Source organism: Thamnophis elegans, chromosome 12 (assembly GCF_009769535.1).
Source record: "Thamnophis elegans isolate rThaEle1 chromosome 12, rThaEle1.pri, whole genome shotgun sequence".
In the NCBI taxonomy this organism is placed as follows: Eukaryota; Metazoa; Chordata; class Lepidosauria; order Squamata; family Colubridae; genus Thamnophis; species Thamnophis elegans.
In genome coordinates, this window is record NC_045552.1 from 6,319,677 (window position 1) to 6,335,336 (window position 15,660).

A 15,660-nucleotide genomic window follows, 5' to 3' on the forward strand; every position below is an offset into this window, starting at 1 on the left:
AAAAGAGGGTGAAAATTTGGGTGCGTCTTATACACTGAATACAGCATTCTTGGCCTCCCGAAACCCTACCCCCTTTGCAAAACTCCGCCCCGTATGCTGTACATAGCCTTTAGGAGGCTTCCAGAGTGCTCCTGGTGGCTGGGGAGGGCAGAAATGAGCAAAAACGGGCCATTTTTTGCATGTTTTTGCCTCCCCCCAGCCCCCAGGAGCACTATACAAGCCTCCCAAAGACTATGCATGCCCCCCCTTTTTTTTTTTTTTTACAAAAAACAGGCCCGTTTTCTTGAGGTTTGAAGAATGCAGTTTCTTTTTTAATTTGCCTCTTCAAAATCTTGGTGCGTCTTATTCTCCAGTGCGTCTTATACTCCGAAAAATATGGTAGTCAATTCACTGCGAATAGAATTTGCTTCAGGCATGCTGGACAAATATTTTGTAAAGGGAATTTTGATCCCGCACTGCCTGGCAAATCAAATTAAGATAAACAATTTTAAAAAACTCCACAATTAGGCAAGGCCTGACTGAGAGTGAAGATTTTAGAAACCCAGTAAGTTGCATGCTATAAGCAAGAACGATGATCAAAACAAGATTGTACAATAAAGAACAACTATTTTAATTTGTCATGCAGCAAATTACAAACAGGGAACAGTTTTCAAATAATTTGTGGCATGGCTAAATATACAACGTGCAGAACTTTTCACTGCAGTTTGCATTGTGCAGACAATCTATCCCTGAACAGTGTTTCTAATAACTCTGTAACATGACCTACTTCCAGGAGAAACAAAATTTAAACGACTCAATCTACAGAATTAAAATTCTCCTGGACAAAAAAACAGCTTTTTTTTCTTTAAAGCATGTGCACATCTGGGGAATTCAAAGACATTTAGGCACAGGGTGCGTTTCCCTGATCAGGTCAAGCTGTATCCTAGCATAAGATATGTTTACTGTTTAAAGAAAAAATAAACCAGCTTCTCACTATATAAGACCAGTATTGTAAGCCAGGATCCTAGCACGTAAGCAAGCATTTGATTTCTCTGTAATAATAGGAACGGCTTCATACAAAGAACGTTGATTTCTCTGTAATAGGAACTGCTTCATGTAAAGAACAACTCAACCAGTATTTCTCAACCTTGACAACTTTTAAGATGTGTGGACTTCCAACTCCTAGAATTACACTACAATGTGTAATTCTAGGAGTTGGAAGTCCACACATCTTAAGACACTACAATGTGTGTGTCAGCATTGCAAAGGGGTACAGGCTTAGCACTGGTTTTTCATTTCTTAAGTTTCTGCAGGCAAGTCTTGCTGGGTCCTTCCAAACCCCCCCTCCCCCAACCATCGTCGCCACCACTAACACAGGACACTATGCCAAGCAACCTTTGCTCTTGCCTCATCGTGTCCTATCACAGGGACGCTTCCGTTACTTTTCTCTCCGCTGCTTTTAAAGTGGGATGAAGAGGTTGTTGGCTTTTCTCCCCCAATCTATCCCTCCACCTCTAGTCCTCCGAGAAGGCTGCCAGCAGCAGCCTCTCCGCATCTTCGGACAGCTCCACCACAGCTTGCTTCAACAGGTTGTAAACGTTCTCCACCGAGATTGTGGCCTCCACTTTACCTCCTCTGCCCCAGTAGGGCATGTAGCTCCACGCCCAGTTGCCCCACGAGGGAGGCTTCACTATGAGGTTGAGCACCTCGGTGGGGGGCATTGAGCAGGCAAAACGGCTTTGGATCTGTTCATGAAGCCAGTGGATTTCTTTGCCAGTACACTGGGCTGTCCTCGCGACAGATGTTTCGTTCAGACCGAGGTGGATGCAGAAACTGGCGATGATGGCCAGGAGGTTCTTGACCTCCGTCTCCTTGAAGCCATCCACCGAGGAGAGGCCAACTTGCAAAGTCTTCCCCCACACGTCCTTCATCAGCACTTTGCTCTTGAGTCTCACCAGCTGGGAGACGACGGTTGGGATTGCTCTCCTCAACGCCTTCCTCTTCAACTCGGCCGCCTGTTTCTGGAGTTCTTCCCTAAGGAGAGGCAGGTCGTAGGCTTCAGCCATGAAGGAGGAGACCAAGAAGACCGGACATTCCACACCATCGTTCTTCAGAGCTTCCACGCAGCTCTTCCGGATCTGTTCCTGAAGTTTCTCCTTCACGTTGGGTTGGCTTCCACCTTGAGCCTCCACGTCTACGTCGATCTTGTTCCTCACAAAGAAAGACTGTTTCCCTTCCGAAGCAATCATTTTGGCCAGACAGCTGTGGATGTGCTTGTAGCGCTCCGAGGCCACCAGGAGGAAGGCGCTGTAGCGGCTGAGGTCCAGGCGCTTCACGTCATCCTCCATCAACCCCACCCCTGGCAAATCCCAAAGGAACATGTTAGGGACGGAAGGGAATGGGTAGGCTGTGGCTACCCTGGTGGTCTTGGCTATTCCGGTGGGGGCTGCCCCTGCCTCTTCAGCGCCTGCTCTTCTCAGCGCGTTGATCAGGGAGGAGTTTCCTGAGCCTGTTTCCCCAATCAGAGCTACATTCAGATGGATTTGAGTGGGGTTGGCCAGCATAGCCTGGATTACCCCTGGGACATCCGCCAAGCTGCTGAACTTGCAAATCTCAAATAGCTCCTTGACCGTCTTTTGACTCACTGCGTGGAAGTCCTTCAGATTTCCCTCGTGGTGCCTAGAAAGAACCAAGAGCAGAAATATATACTGTAAGCATAATGCATCGTCTTCCTATAGTCATTAGTTTCAATGAAAGAGAACAGTAAGAAGACAGACAGGATCCATCACTGTCTTTCTCTTTTCCCCAAGGTTTTTATTCTTTATTAAAAATTTGGACAGAAAGATTGGAGAGAAAGGGATTATGAAAGACTAAGCAAATACAAAATGATGAATAGGATTGTGTAGTGCGCTTGTGCCGAGTATGCTTCGGGCTGCTGGCACCACGGCATTTCTTTAGATGTATATTCACCACCAGGATGAGCATTCCAAAGGGCAAACCTTTGAAAACATAGGCACGGTCACATGATTTCCCACTTAGCAACCACTTTGCGGTTTACTTAATAACTGCTGCCAGTCCCAATTTTGGTTCCTAAGCAAGGATGCTAAAGAAAGTCAGTGTGTGAAAGTGTTATGTTAAATTATAAGAAATGTTTCTACTTTCCTTGATAGTGTCCTGTTTTAGCATGCTTAATTTGACATCTATATTGTAGAAAACAACTTTTCCCAGTTGCAATGCATGGCTGTGAAATTTGGACCACAAGAAAGGCTGAGCGCCAAAGAATGGAGGCCTTTGAACTCTGGTGCTGGAGAAGACTCCTGCGAGTCCCTTGGGCTGCAAGGTGATCCAACTGGTCAGTCCTAGAGGAGATCAACCCTGACTGCTCTTTGGAAGGCCAGGTCCTGAAGAGGAAACTCAAATGCTTTGGCCACCTAATGAGAAGGAAGGACTCCCTGGAGAAGAGCCTCATGCTGGGAATGATGGAGGGCAAAAGAAGAAGGGGACGGCAGAGAAGGAGGTGGCTGGATGGAGGCACTGAAGCAGTTGGCGTGACCTTAAATGGACTCGGGGGGGGGGGCTGGTAGAGGACAGGAAGGCCTGGAGGAACATTGTCCACGGGGTCGCGATGGGTCGGACGCGACTTTGCAACTGACAACAACATAGAAAACAACTAAGGAAAAAAGGACGTTAGCTCGACAGGCTAATATCAAAGTAGGACAGAATGGCATTGTACGGAGATGTTCCCAGCCCTGGCAGGAGAGCCAAAATGTTCTAAGTCAGACTCTCCTTGACCCCCGTACCTTTTCAAGTTGAGTACTTCTCCTTCCAAAGCTTCCTCGAACGAAGCAAAGTCGTATCTCTCCGTCTGCAGCCCAGACACCAGGAAGATCTTGGCCTCCAAACCATCCTTGGTCAGCTTCTCGGACAATTCCTTCCTGATCCTGTTCATCTGCTCTGCAGGATTGTATCTGTATTGAAGGCGCTTTCGAGCTGTGTGAAGATCCAGGTCGATCTTGGTGCGAACCACGAAGAACAGTTTCTTCTTCCGCTTGATGGCCTTGAGGACTTGGAGATGGATGTCTCTGAGGCCCCTGGTTCCTACCACCAGCACAAAACAGCTGAACGGCTGGAGGTCACCTAGCTTTGTGAGATAGGCAGCCGGGTTCTCGGTGGCTACGAAGCCGGGTAGATCATGCAAGTTGAGGTGAGGGAAGGTGGGATGGACGTGGACCTCTGCAGAGAGCGGGGGCCATTGAGCGTCCCGGAAGTAAGCATAAAGGTTTGTCACGGGGCAGGGCTTGCTCAGGAGACCCTCAACCAGCTTGGTCACCCCTGCGCGGTGCTCCCCTAGGATCCCAACATGGGCCTTGAAGGAGTTCAAAAAATCCAGCAGTTCCTGGATTTGAGAGGCAGCCGCGACGGAGTTCTGGGCCAGATATTGAACCTTGCGGTTCCTCAACTCTGCTTCGTCTAAATAGGGAAAGCTGGCCATGGCTGAGCTGCAGGAAGAGAAGAGGGGAGGTGAGTGGTCCAAGCTGGTGAGAACCCAGGCTGGATCTCCTTCACACAACCACATCTTATTACATTGTAACAGCTAAGTCGAAGCTCCCATCAACCTGAGTGATGTTGAGTTGGCCATGCCCACCCAGTCACATGACCACCATGCCCCGCCTATCCAGTTAGTCATTAAGGCAGAGAACCGGTTGTTAAATTATTTGAATCCCACCACTGGTCTCCAACCTTGGCAACTTTTAAGACTTGTGGACGTCAACTCCCAGAATTCTGGGAGCTGAAGTCCACAAGTCTTAAAAGTCGGCAAGGTTAAAGTCTTTAAAAGTTGCCAAGACAAAGCGATGTATTTGACATCCTCTCTCCAGCCCCATCTCTGCTTTCCCACGACTAACATACCCCTTGCACAGGCCTTCCGGAATCACGAGTGTCACGCTGACATAAGCGATAGCACTTGGACTTCTACATCGCTTCACGGGGCTTGACAGGCCCCTCTAAATGGTTTACAGGCCTATCTCCCCCAACAATCCGGGTCCTCTTTGACCCATTTCGGAAGGATGGAAGAAGGCTGAGTCAACCTTGATCCCGGTTGGGATTCAAACTGCTGACCAGAAGAAGTAGCCTGCATTACTGCTCCCTGCTGGCTTTCAGGTTGGTGTCCTGGCAACTCACTTCCATCAAAAGCCACTGGGGAATGGGGAAGGGTGGGTGGGGGCAGAAGGGCCCCCAGTAGGCGGAGCTTAAAAGAAGCCCCCCCCCTTGAGAGGGGTTTAAAGACCCTCACAGCTCCAGACCCTGCTTTGTCTTTTTGCCCCGGGGCTCCCACCCTCCCAACCATCGGGAGGAATCGAAAGCTACCGCCACCCGACCACGCCTTAAGGGATAGTGGGGGTGGGCTGCTACACCTCAGACGACCGTGAGAGGGCAGCAAAGAGCGCAGCCCATCATTTGGCTGCGCTCCGGAGCCGCACTTTGGCGGTTCGCTCACCTGGCAGGTGGTCCGCGGGTTTAGCAGGACGGATTAACCAGAGTTGGAAGGGACCTCGCAGGTCATCTAGTCCAGCCCGCTGCCCAAGCAGGAGACCCTACATCTCTCCCTCCGCCTTTCTAGGTGACCCCCCTGTAGCCCCCACCCCACCCCACTCCCTTGGTCACTTTCCCGGATTAGTGGGAAAGCACCGCTTACCTGTCCTCCAAAAGGGATCCAGGCGGCGCGAAGGAGAGATCCGCGGCCAACAAGCCTACGCGTGGGCAGTCCTTTCCCACCCCACGACCCCCGTCGGGCTGGGGGCTTCCTCCTTCCACCCTAACCCCGCTTCTTCTCTCGCTCCGTGCGGGGGGAGCCTCCGACGCGCTTCCCGGGACTGCGCGCGCGATCCAGAAGCCGCTTTTACCCCCTTCCCCCTCCCCGGTTCTCTGCTCGCACCGCGGCGCCGCAAAACCGCCCCTTCTGACGCGCCGGGGAGGAGAGCCGAGCAAGGAAAGCGGCCGGAGGAGAGGAGAGGGAAGCCGAGCGAAGCGGGGAGGGTCGCTTCTCCGTCCCCGGGGAATCCGGAACAGCCCTGCGCTGGACGCCCGACCTGCTCTCCCTCCGACCTTCGAGGGGCGAAGCGACGCGCAGGTAGGCGGGGTGGGGTGGGGGGGAGGTTTTCGCTACGGCCCCTCGCCCCGTGCATCAGCAGCCCCGACCGGAGTCTCCCTGCAACCCCGGTGGCTGAGCCGTGGGAATCTGGACGGCTCCTTTTCGGCGCTTGGCTGCTCTCGGCAGCCCCAGAAACAACACCCCCCCCCCTTCTCCCTGCGTCTTTCCAGCATCCCCAGGTTAGAGCAGTGTTTCTCAACCTTGGCAACTTGAAGATGTCCGGACTTCAACTCCCAGAATTCCCCAGCCAGCGAATGCTGGCTGGGGAATTCTGGGAGTTGAAGTCCGGACATCTTCAAGTTGCCAAGGTTGAGAAACACTGGGTTAGAGAACCAGGGTTTAGTTTAGTTTAGTTTAGTTTAGTTTCACTTTATTTGTATGCCGCCCTTTTCCCTGGGGGGACTCGGGGGGAAGGACAAACAATTTACAACATAAAAGCACTACATCATTTAAGAACTCAACAGTCATACAATTCGAGTAGGGGTTAGATTCTTTAACCCCAGGCCAGCCGGGATAGCCAGATTTTAAGTGCGGCGCGGAAGGTCTGGAGGGTGGTGAGGGTCCGGATCTCTACGGGGAGTTCGTTCCAGAGGGTCGGAGCAGCCACCGAGAAGGCTCTCCTCCGGGTAGTTGCCAGTCTACACTGGCTGGCTGATGGAATTCAGAGGAGGCCTAATCTGTGGGATCTTATGGGTCTAGTGGAGGTAATTGGCAGTAGGCGGTCTCTCAAGTACCCAGATCCAATACCATGAAGGGCTTTGTAGGTGACAAGTAGCACCTTGAAGCGCACCCGGAGATCAACAGGCAGCCAGTGCAGCTCGCGGAGGGTTTCTGTGACTTGGCAACTCTGAAGATAGGAAGACTTCAACTCCCAGAATTCCCCAGCTAAACCTGATTTTTTTTTCCCTCCTAGGGCGTCTGTGCACCCTGTTTTTCACCCCCCCTCCTACCCCCACCTCCAGGAGCATCCTGCAGGCCAAAAACAGGCTCGTTGGAACCTATCCTAATTTTTTATGGGCACCCAGTGAAATTAAACAAAGTTATTATTATCCTCCTTGTGCTCTTGTCCTGTGGCCAATTGTGTTCGATTTGCTAGTTGATATCTGTGACTGCTTGAAATAGGTATAGCCAAGCTTAGGATTTGGTAAGGTAAAGGTTCCCCTTGCACATATGTGCTAGTCGTTCCCGACTCTAGGGGGAGACGCTCCTCTCCGTTTCAAAGCCGAAGAGCCAGCGCTGTCCGAGGATGTATCCGTGGTCATGTGGCCGGCATGACTCAACGCCAAAGGCACACGGAACGCTGTTCCCTTCCCACCAAAGGTGGCTCCTATTTTTCTACTTGCATTTTTACCTGCTTTCGAACTGCTAGGTTGGCAGAAGCTGGGACAAGTAATAGGAGCTCGCTCCATTACGCGGCGCTAGGGATTTGAACCGCCGAACTGCCGATCTTTCTGATCGACGGGCTCAGCGTCTTAGCCACTGAGCCACTGCATCTCTCTTGATTAAATCCTTAGGACCTGATTTTAGCTTAGAAAAGACATTTTTTCTTCTCTGACCCTTGACTTTCTTTCTTTAAAGGTTTACAGCCTGCTCAGAAGAAAGGTGAATCTTTTTCTGAACACCAAACATGACCTCTCCAAATTCTGCTCCGGGTTCCCCCGATTGTGGGGATGTTTCCATCATCTTCGTGGGGAAATCCGATGTCGGGAAATCGGCTCTTCTTAATGCCGTACGAGACATGACTGAAGGGGATGTGGGATCAGCCCCTGTGGGGGCTCCGGTGAAATCTGAAAAGCCCATCATGTACCCCGACCCCACTTATAATAATTTACTGCTGTGGGAGCGGTCGATGGAGGGCGAGGGCCACGCGGATCAATGGATGAGGGAGGCTGACCTGATTGTCTTGGTGACCGACGACAGGTTTGAGGATTCTCACGCCCGCCTTGTGTTGGAGGCCCGGCAAGCCGGCAAAAAGGTCTATTTTGCCCGGAGCAAGGCTGATCTGGAACTTCACACTCTCAAACGGTTGATGGGGCAGCGTTACGATCGGTCGGAAGTCCTCCGGGCGCTCCGGGAGGCCTGTACCGAATCCCTGGGAACCATCCCTCTCGTGGATCCCTTTGTATACCTGATTTCTGCTTTTGAGCCTGGCGCCCTCGATTGCCCCCAACTGCGGGAAGATTTGCTGAAGGACCTGCACCAGTATGAAAGGTTGGTATGGCAGTTTGCTCTTGAACGAAGGCGAACACGGATGGCCCTCGACTTACGACCACAATTGAGCCCGACATTTCTGTCATTAAATGAGGCATTTGCTCAGTGAGTTTTGGCTTTGTTTTACGACCTTTCTTTGCCGCAGTTGATTCCCTGCAGTTGATGAGTGACTCAGGTTAAGGGGATCTGGCTTCCCTATTGACTTCGCTCATCAGAAGGTCGCAAAAGCAGATCACATGAAAGCCCCACCTCCCCGGGACACTGCAATAGTCATCAATATGAACCAGTTGTCCATCATCTGAATTTTGATCACGTGATCGTGGGGAATGCTGCAAAGGTTATTGCTTTGAAAAAAGGGACACAATTCACTTTTTCAGTGACGTAATTTTGAAGGATCACTAAATGGACTGTTGTAAGTTGAGGGCGGTCTGTAGATGTGTCCCAGGATATTAGTGCAGGATCCAATCTGGGTCGGTGACCGGGACCAGAGGTTTTGTCTTCCGAGCTTTTGGACTCGTGCTGGAGTCCATCCTCGGAGAATGTCTCTCTAGCTAGAACTAGAGAAGTTCTACTGGCTTCCCATTGACTTTATTTCCCACTGACTTTATTTCCCATTGACTTTATTTCCCACTGACTTTATTTCCCATTGCCTTTATTTGCTGAGAGCCAGCAGTGAAGGTTGCAAATGGTGAACTTCTCTCTAGCTAGAACTTCTCTCTTTTGAACTCGTGCTGGAGTCCATTTTCAGGGAATTTCTCTCTAGCTAGAACTTCTCTCTTTTGGACTCGTACTGGAGTCCATCCTCAGAGAATTTCTCTCTAGCTAGAACATCTCTCTTTTGGACTCGTACTGGAGTCCATCCTCGGAGAATTTCTCTCTAGCTAGAACTTCTCTCTTTTGAACTCGTGCTGGAGTCCATTTTCAGGGAATTTCTCTTTCTCAGAAAATGGGCACATTTTGTAGAGAGAGAGAGAGAGAAGTTCCCTGAGAATGGGCTCCAGCACGAGTCCAAAAGAGAGAAGTTGTAGCTATTTAGAAGTTTATAAGCAACACAATTAGTTGTCATGTGAGGGTAGATGTTTGTTAGGTTGCTTTGTGGTATCCTTGGTGCTCTGAGTTTGTAGATATTTCACTATGCAACTAGGTAACGTCAACTGTGTCAGTAAATGTGGAGTTTTCCCCCCTGTTTACATACGGTACAGATAGTCTTTGGCTTACGACGGTTGCTTAGCAACCATTCCACGTTAACAATGGCTTCTCCCCAATAGGTACTTATCACCTAGTTCTGAAGTTTGGATAGCGAGTGTGGCCGCATTTCACCCATCCAGCCACCACCCTGCATTCGTGGCTATTTGCAGTGGTCACATAACCGAGATTTACATTTTTGCCCCACATTGGCATTTACTTGTGGCTTTGGGCAAAAACACTTCGGTAGCAAACAATGAGCTTCCCTTAATGACCGCTGCAAAAGAGGTCGTAAAATCACACGGGTCGTGCAATGACTTCCTTTAAGACGATTGAAACTGTAAATGGGTGGATTCCATTATTGTCATAAGTCAAGGAGTACTTGTAACTTGTTCTGCCAGGGTTGATGTGGGTGTGGTTTTCCTCCTCGGTCGTCCCTTAATTAGGCTATTGGTTTCTGCTTCATTGTTTGTCTGGGATTAGTCCCTGCTTCTCTTGAGTGTTGGTTGCTGGGGAGGAGGATATGGTCTGGATTTTTTGTTTCCTCCTTGGCCTCTTGTAGCCTCTTTCCTGTGGGTGTGTAAACATGGCTGATCTGCAATGTTGTGACGTTGTGTTAGGATGTTACCTAATATAAGCAAACATCTGCAAGCAAACAACCAGCTTTGAGAGCACCAAGGATTCCATTGTTCAACCTTGAGCTACAGAGGTTGTGTTTTATTAGGTTATTGACCTAGATGAACTGTGCCATGGGGCAAATTTTGGGACGTGATTGTAGACAATGTGGATTTTTCTATTTAGATACCAGTTAATCATTTTGGATTAGATAGATTTATTTATTTTTGACTAGGGCAGTCCTTGTCTTAATAGCCAACACTGCCCCCAACATTTCTGTGGCTAGGAGAGACAGACAATGGTTACGTGTTTTTTGATCCATTTTTACGACCTTTCTTGCTACGGTTGCTAAGTGAACCACTGCAGTTGATAAGTTAGTAACACGGTTGTTAAGTGGATCTGGCACTTGACTTTGCTTGTCAGAAGGTCGCAAGAGAGGATCACGTGACCCCCGGGATCATGCAACTGTCATAAATACGAGCCAGTTGCCAAACATCTGAATTTTGATCAGGTGACTGGGGGGGAAAACGGTTGTGCAAAAAAAAAAAAAATGGCCACCTCACTTTTTTTCAGGGCCGTTGCAACTTTGAGCGGTCACTAAACAAACTGTCGTAAGTCGAGGACTACCTGCCTGTTATTATAGGAGACCAAATCGTCTATAGTTCCTGGCTTTAGGGAGCCTACTTTATTTTCCCAAGGACTCTTCAAAGAATATTTTCATATTTCCTTCGCAGCCGTGTTCTCTCCGTTTGGGTTTTACCTGGCTGACATCGAACGTGAAGGTTCTCCATCAGGGGTGGGTTTTGAAAATTTCAGCAAGGGGTTCTCTGCCCGGTTACTGGGTGGGCGTGGCCATGGTGGGCGTGGCCTAGTCGGGCTCCTGCACCACACCAGGGGAGGCGTTTTTGCCCTTCCTGGACTCCGGAGGGTTTTTTTGAGCCTCCGGGAGGGCGAAAATGGCCTCCCCAGATTCTGGAGGCCCTTCCTGAACTTCCGGTAGGCCTGTTTTCACCCTCCCCGAGCCTCCGTGCACACACTACACCTACCTGCATTCAAAACGGGCCACGTGGAGACTCGTGGGAGGGGAGGGGTGGAGTGGGCGGGGCCAGCCAGGAGTGGGATTTGGGGGTTCTCCAAACTGCACAGATTCTTAGTTAGAGATTCTCCTGAACTCCTGCCAACCCCTAGCAGCCCACCCCTGGATCTCCATCCATACCTTTGACCATCCTTCGTATCTTTCCACAGATTACAGAAGCCCACTCGCTTAAGCTTCGAAGAGTTCAGCGAAAAAGAGATCGCCGAGATCCAGGAAGCCTACGAACTCGGGGGCCTCTCCGAGGTGGTGACCCGAATCCAGTGCAGTTTGGAAACCATCTGGAATGCCCAGCTGGATATTGCGATCACCGGAGAATCGGGTGCTGGGAAATCCACTTTCGTCAACGTCTTGAGGGGCATGACTGACGAAGAGGAAGGGGCGGCCGCCACCGGCGTGACGGAGACCACCATGCAGCCCACGGCATATCCTTATCCCGGGCATGCCAACGTCGTCCTGTGGGATCTCCCCGGTATAGGAACGCCCAACTTCTTGGCCGATAAATACTTAGAAACGGTGGAGTTTTCCCGCTACGATTTCTTCATCATCCTGGCTTCCGAACGGTTTAAAGAAAACCACGTGCGTTTGGCCCAGGCCATTGTCCAACAGGGGAAGCAGTTCTACTTCGTGCGCACCAAGATAGACAACGACTTGGAGGCCGAGCAGAGGAAGAAGAACCCGCCCGCGGAAGCCGAAGTTCTGGAGGTGATCAAGAAGGATTGCCAGAGCAAGCTTTCCAAGGCTGGGCTGAGCGACGCCAAGGTGTTCCTTCTCAGCAATTTCTACCTCGACAAGTTCGACTTCCAGGCTTTCGAGGAAACTCTGGAGCAAGAGCTGCCCGCCCACAAGCAACAGGCTTTTCTCCTCTCTCTGCCCAACGTCTCCACCGTGATCATCGAGAAGAAGAAGAAGGTCCTTCTGCAGGAGATCTGGAAAGTGGCTTTGATTTCCAGCTTGGTAGCTGCTGTCCCGTTGCCGGGCCTGGCCTTCGCCTGCGACGTATCCATTTTGCTCAAAAAGTTGTCCAGTTACCGGCAAGACTTCGGCCTCGACGCCGCATCTTTATCCCGTCTGGCTGAGCACTCCGGGAAGTCCATGGAAGTCCTGAGAAAGGAAATACGCAGTTGTTTAGGACGTAGCATCAACAAGGATGTGGTGATCAATTTGCTGGGCAAGGCCACCGGGACAGGCCTGATGGTAGCCAATCTTTTCCTCCATCGGTTCCCCATTTACGGAGCCCTGGCCTCTGGGGGCATCTCTTTCCATACCACCTGCTCCATGTTGAGACAATGCCTAGAAGAGCTCGCCGATGACTCCCAGCGCGTTCTTATGAAGGCCTGCGAAAGTCACGCCGGACCTGGCTAAAGACAGTTTACCCATCTGGTCCCCTCCAGCTAGAGTTCCCGTCATTCTCCGCTGGCCCGGCTTTTGGTTGTAGTAGAAGGACTTCCCTTGTTCCCATTTCTGATCCCTCCCTGGATGTCTTGCCTTGTCGTGGAGGTCTTCCCTTACCTTCCATCCCCTATAGCAAGCTCCTCAGCACTGTGGCCTGTAAAATCTTGAGGACTAGGAACAAGTGCTTGCTTTGGCTTTGATGTTCTGGAGACAAGATCTAGACGAGCCCCTTTGTCTGAGAAGGTTCCACCGGCCCTACGGTTATTTATTGTTTTAAATATTGTATTGTTCCTCTCTCTTCTGGCACGGACATGCTGAGTTTGAATGAAATTTAAGGTTTTTTTGTGGCCAATTACTGCCCCTAGCCTTAGGATGACGAATCAGAAGTGTGGAAGGAGGAGGGGAAAGAAGGGGCGCGAGATCTAATCATATTTTCCAGAGTTAGATCCCAGTCTAAGCCATGGAGCTATCCAATTGGAAGGCTTGGTTGGAGCACAAGGTTGAATGTAAGATTTCGACCTAATTTCATAAAATTGCTTTGTTTACGGTGGCACTCCCTTGGCTTGCCACTAGAGGGAGGTGCTGTCTGTTTATTGGAATTGAAAAAAAAAACCAGGTCAGGTGGCAGGCTAGTGAATTCTGGGAATTGAAGTCCACACTTGAGGTTGCAAAACATTGATCTAGAATACACGTTGAATTGCAATTGGTGTGTGTCTGTGGAGGGGTGTGTGTGCGCGCGTGCGCATCAAATGTATATAAAATGGCACGCTGTGCAAAAGATCAAACAAAACCTTTCCCTCTCTCTTTCTTCCCATGCTGTAGAAACATTTCCAAACGCCATTAATAAAAAGATAGTAGAGAAATACAATTATGTCTCAAATAATTCTTTGACGTGCCTTCCCATGTGGATATCATTGGAGCAGCTTAGTCGTGCCTCCTGGATAAGGGGTCTCCAACCTTGGCAACTTTAAGACTTGTGGACTTCAACTCCGAGAACTCTGGGAATTGAAGTCCACAAATCTTAAAATTGCCAAGGTTGGAGACCCCTGTGCTAGATGGTAAACCTATCATGGATTGAATCAGTGGTGGGATTCAGCCAGTTCGCACCTATTCGGGAGAACCTGTTGTTAACTTTCTAAGCAGTTCGGAGAACCGGTTGTTGGAAGAAATCTTATTTTTTTCCCCACTTTACAGGGCTAATCCTGTAAGGAAGGCAGGGAGGAAACATTCTGGTGTTGTTTCTAGCCTAATCTTTATTTCCCTGCTTACAGAAACTGCCTCTCTGTTAACCCTTATTACATTGTCACAGCTAAGGCGAAGCGCCCGTCAACCTGAACGATGGCCACGCCCACCCAGTCACATGACCACCGTGCCTTGTTTACCCAGTTAGTCATTAATAGCAATAGCAGTTAGATTTATATATCGCTTCATAGGGCTTTCAGCACTCTCTAAGCGGTTTACAGAGTCAGCATTAAGGCAGAGAACCAGTTGTTAAATTAGTTGAATCCCACCACTGGACTGAATGCACCAGAGGTGGGTTCCTACCAGTTCGCACCTATTCGGTAGAACCGGTTCGTCAAATCTACCGGACCGGTTAGAAGAGGTTCCACCAGTGGACCCGGAAAGCAGGCCACATCTACAGAAGAGGTTCCAAAAATTTTTGAAACCCACCACTGGTCCTTGGATATGATTATTCTACACTATCAGGCTCCTATTTATAAAACTCGGTGCCTCTGTGAAAGGTAAGGATGACTACTGCGTTTGTGGTGCAATCAGAACATTGCGTGTGTTGAAGTTGTTTTAACGCAAACCAAAGATGCCTTTTAAAAAACAAGTTGACATCCTATTCTTATGCATGCCAGTGCTGTGTGTGAGGGAATTTAAGGTGGTTCTGACAAGTGTCGTCGGCATCTTCATATCCGGTCACATGGGCAGCAAGCCACTCCCACAAAGGAGGCCACACCTACAGAGTAGGTTCGAACAATTTTTGAAACCCACCACTGGAATGCACTCATTTTACTGCTTCCTTGTATGGTGAGGGTTAGGAGAAGAATGAAAAATTACGCTGCTGCCGTTTGAAGGGTGCATTTTGGCAAGGCAGCCTTGGGGGGAATTGGTTAGGGAACCCCCTAAATTGACTGTTGCTCAAAGCTGAACTGAGCAGTTGCTCCCACCCGTCTTAAATCAGATCTATGCCTGCTCCTAAGCCAAAGAAAACTGAAAATAACATCTTTCTAAAGCAAATTCCAGTCCCAGAAGGATGCTGTTATTTTGAAGGGCGGCTGCCAAGAGATGGGGTTGGTTAGATTTGTGATCAGGTAAAATATGTTCCTTGGAAACACTCGGGCAATGTCGCAACTGCGCAGTGTTGCCAACTCACCTTAAGCCTCAGGAGAGAAAAGCAGATTGTCAGATTGGACAGAGACAAAAAATAGAGCAGGGGTGTCCGATGGGAGGAGTACCTGATCTCTACGTTATATAAGAGTACAGATTTTAGAGCCAAAATGGAAACCTTCCTAGGAAACCATGCACAATTTGTGGGTCGAAACTATATTTCCTGGGCTTGGGGTATGCGTCACACTAAACCAGGGGTGTCACACTCAACTTCATTAGAGCCGAGGTGGCGCAGTGGTTAAATGCAGCACTGCAGGCTACTTCAGCTGACTGCAGTTCTGCAGTTCGGCTGTTCAAATCTTACTGGCTCAGGGTTGACTCAGCCTTCCATCCTTCCGAGGTGGGTAAAATAGAATAGAATAGAATAGAATTTTATTATTTGTATGCCGCCCTTCTCCGGGAGGACTCAGGGCGGCAAACAATTCAAGGGGGGAAAAAAAGGGGAACATAAAAAGACAAAATACAAATAATAAAAGTAGACAACAGTCGCACAACCATACATGTCGAGAGGGGAGGGAACTCATCACCCCCAGGCCTGCCGGCAAAGCTAGGTTTTGACGGCTTTTCGGAAGGCCTGGAGAGAGGTGACGGTCCGAATCCCTGCGGGGAGTTCATTCCAGAGGGCCGGAACTGCCAC

The 15,660-nt window shown here is 49.7% G+C and overlaps 2 protein-coding genes across 2 annotated transcripts; one reads left to right on the forward strand and one right to left on the reverse strand.

The window, feature by feature from the left end:
* Nucleotides 1-1,445: 1,445 nt before the first annotated feature.
* Nucleotides 1,446-5,756, reverse strand: LOC116515413 (interferon-inducible GTPase 5-like). The gene is made up of 3 exons (XM_032227426.1): nt 5,675-5,756; nt 3,780-4,478; nt 1,446-2,658 (listed from the first exon to the last, which is right to left on the reverse strand). Exons 2-3 carry the CDS (start codon nt 4,469-4,471, stop codon nt 1,494-1,496), a joined length of 1,857 nt encoding a protein of 618 aa, XP_032083317.1. The 5' UTR covers nt 4,472-4,478; nt 5,675-5,756; the 3' UTR covers nt 1,446-1,493.
* Nucleotides 5,757-6,022: 266 nt separating this feature from the next.
* LOC116515414 (interferon-inducible GTPase 5-like) lies at nt 6,023-13,497 on the forward strand. The gene is made up of 3 exons (XM_032227427.1): nt 6,023-6,109; nt 7,709-8,341; nt 11,387-13,497. Exons 2-3 carry the CDS (start codon nt 7,758-7,760, stop codon nt 12,597-12,599), a joined length of 1,797 nt encoding a protein of 598 aa, XP_032083318.1. The 5' UTR covers nt 6,023-6,109; nt 7,709-7,757; the 3' UTR covers nt 12,600-13,497.
* Nucleotides 13,498-15,660: the final 2,163 nt, after the last annotated feature.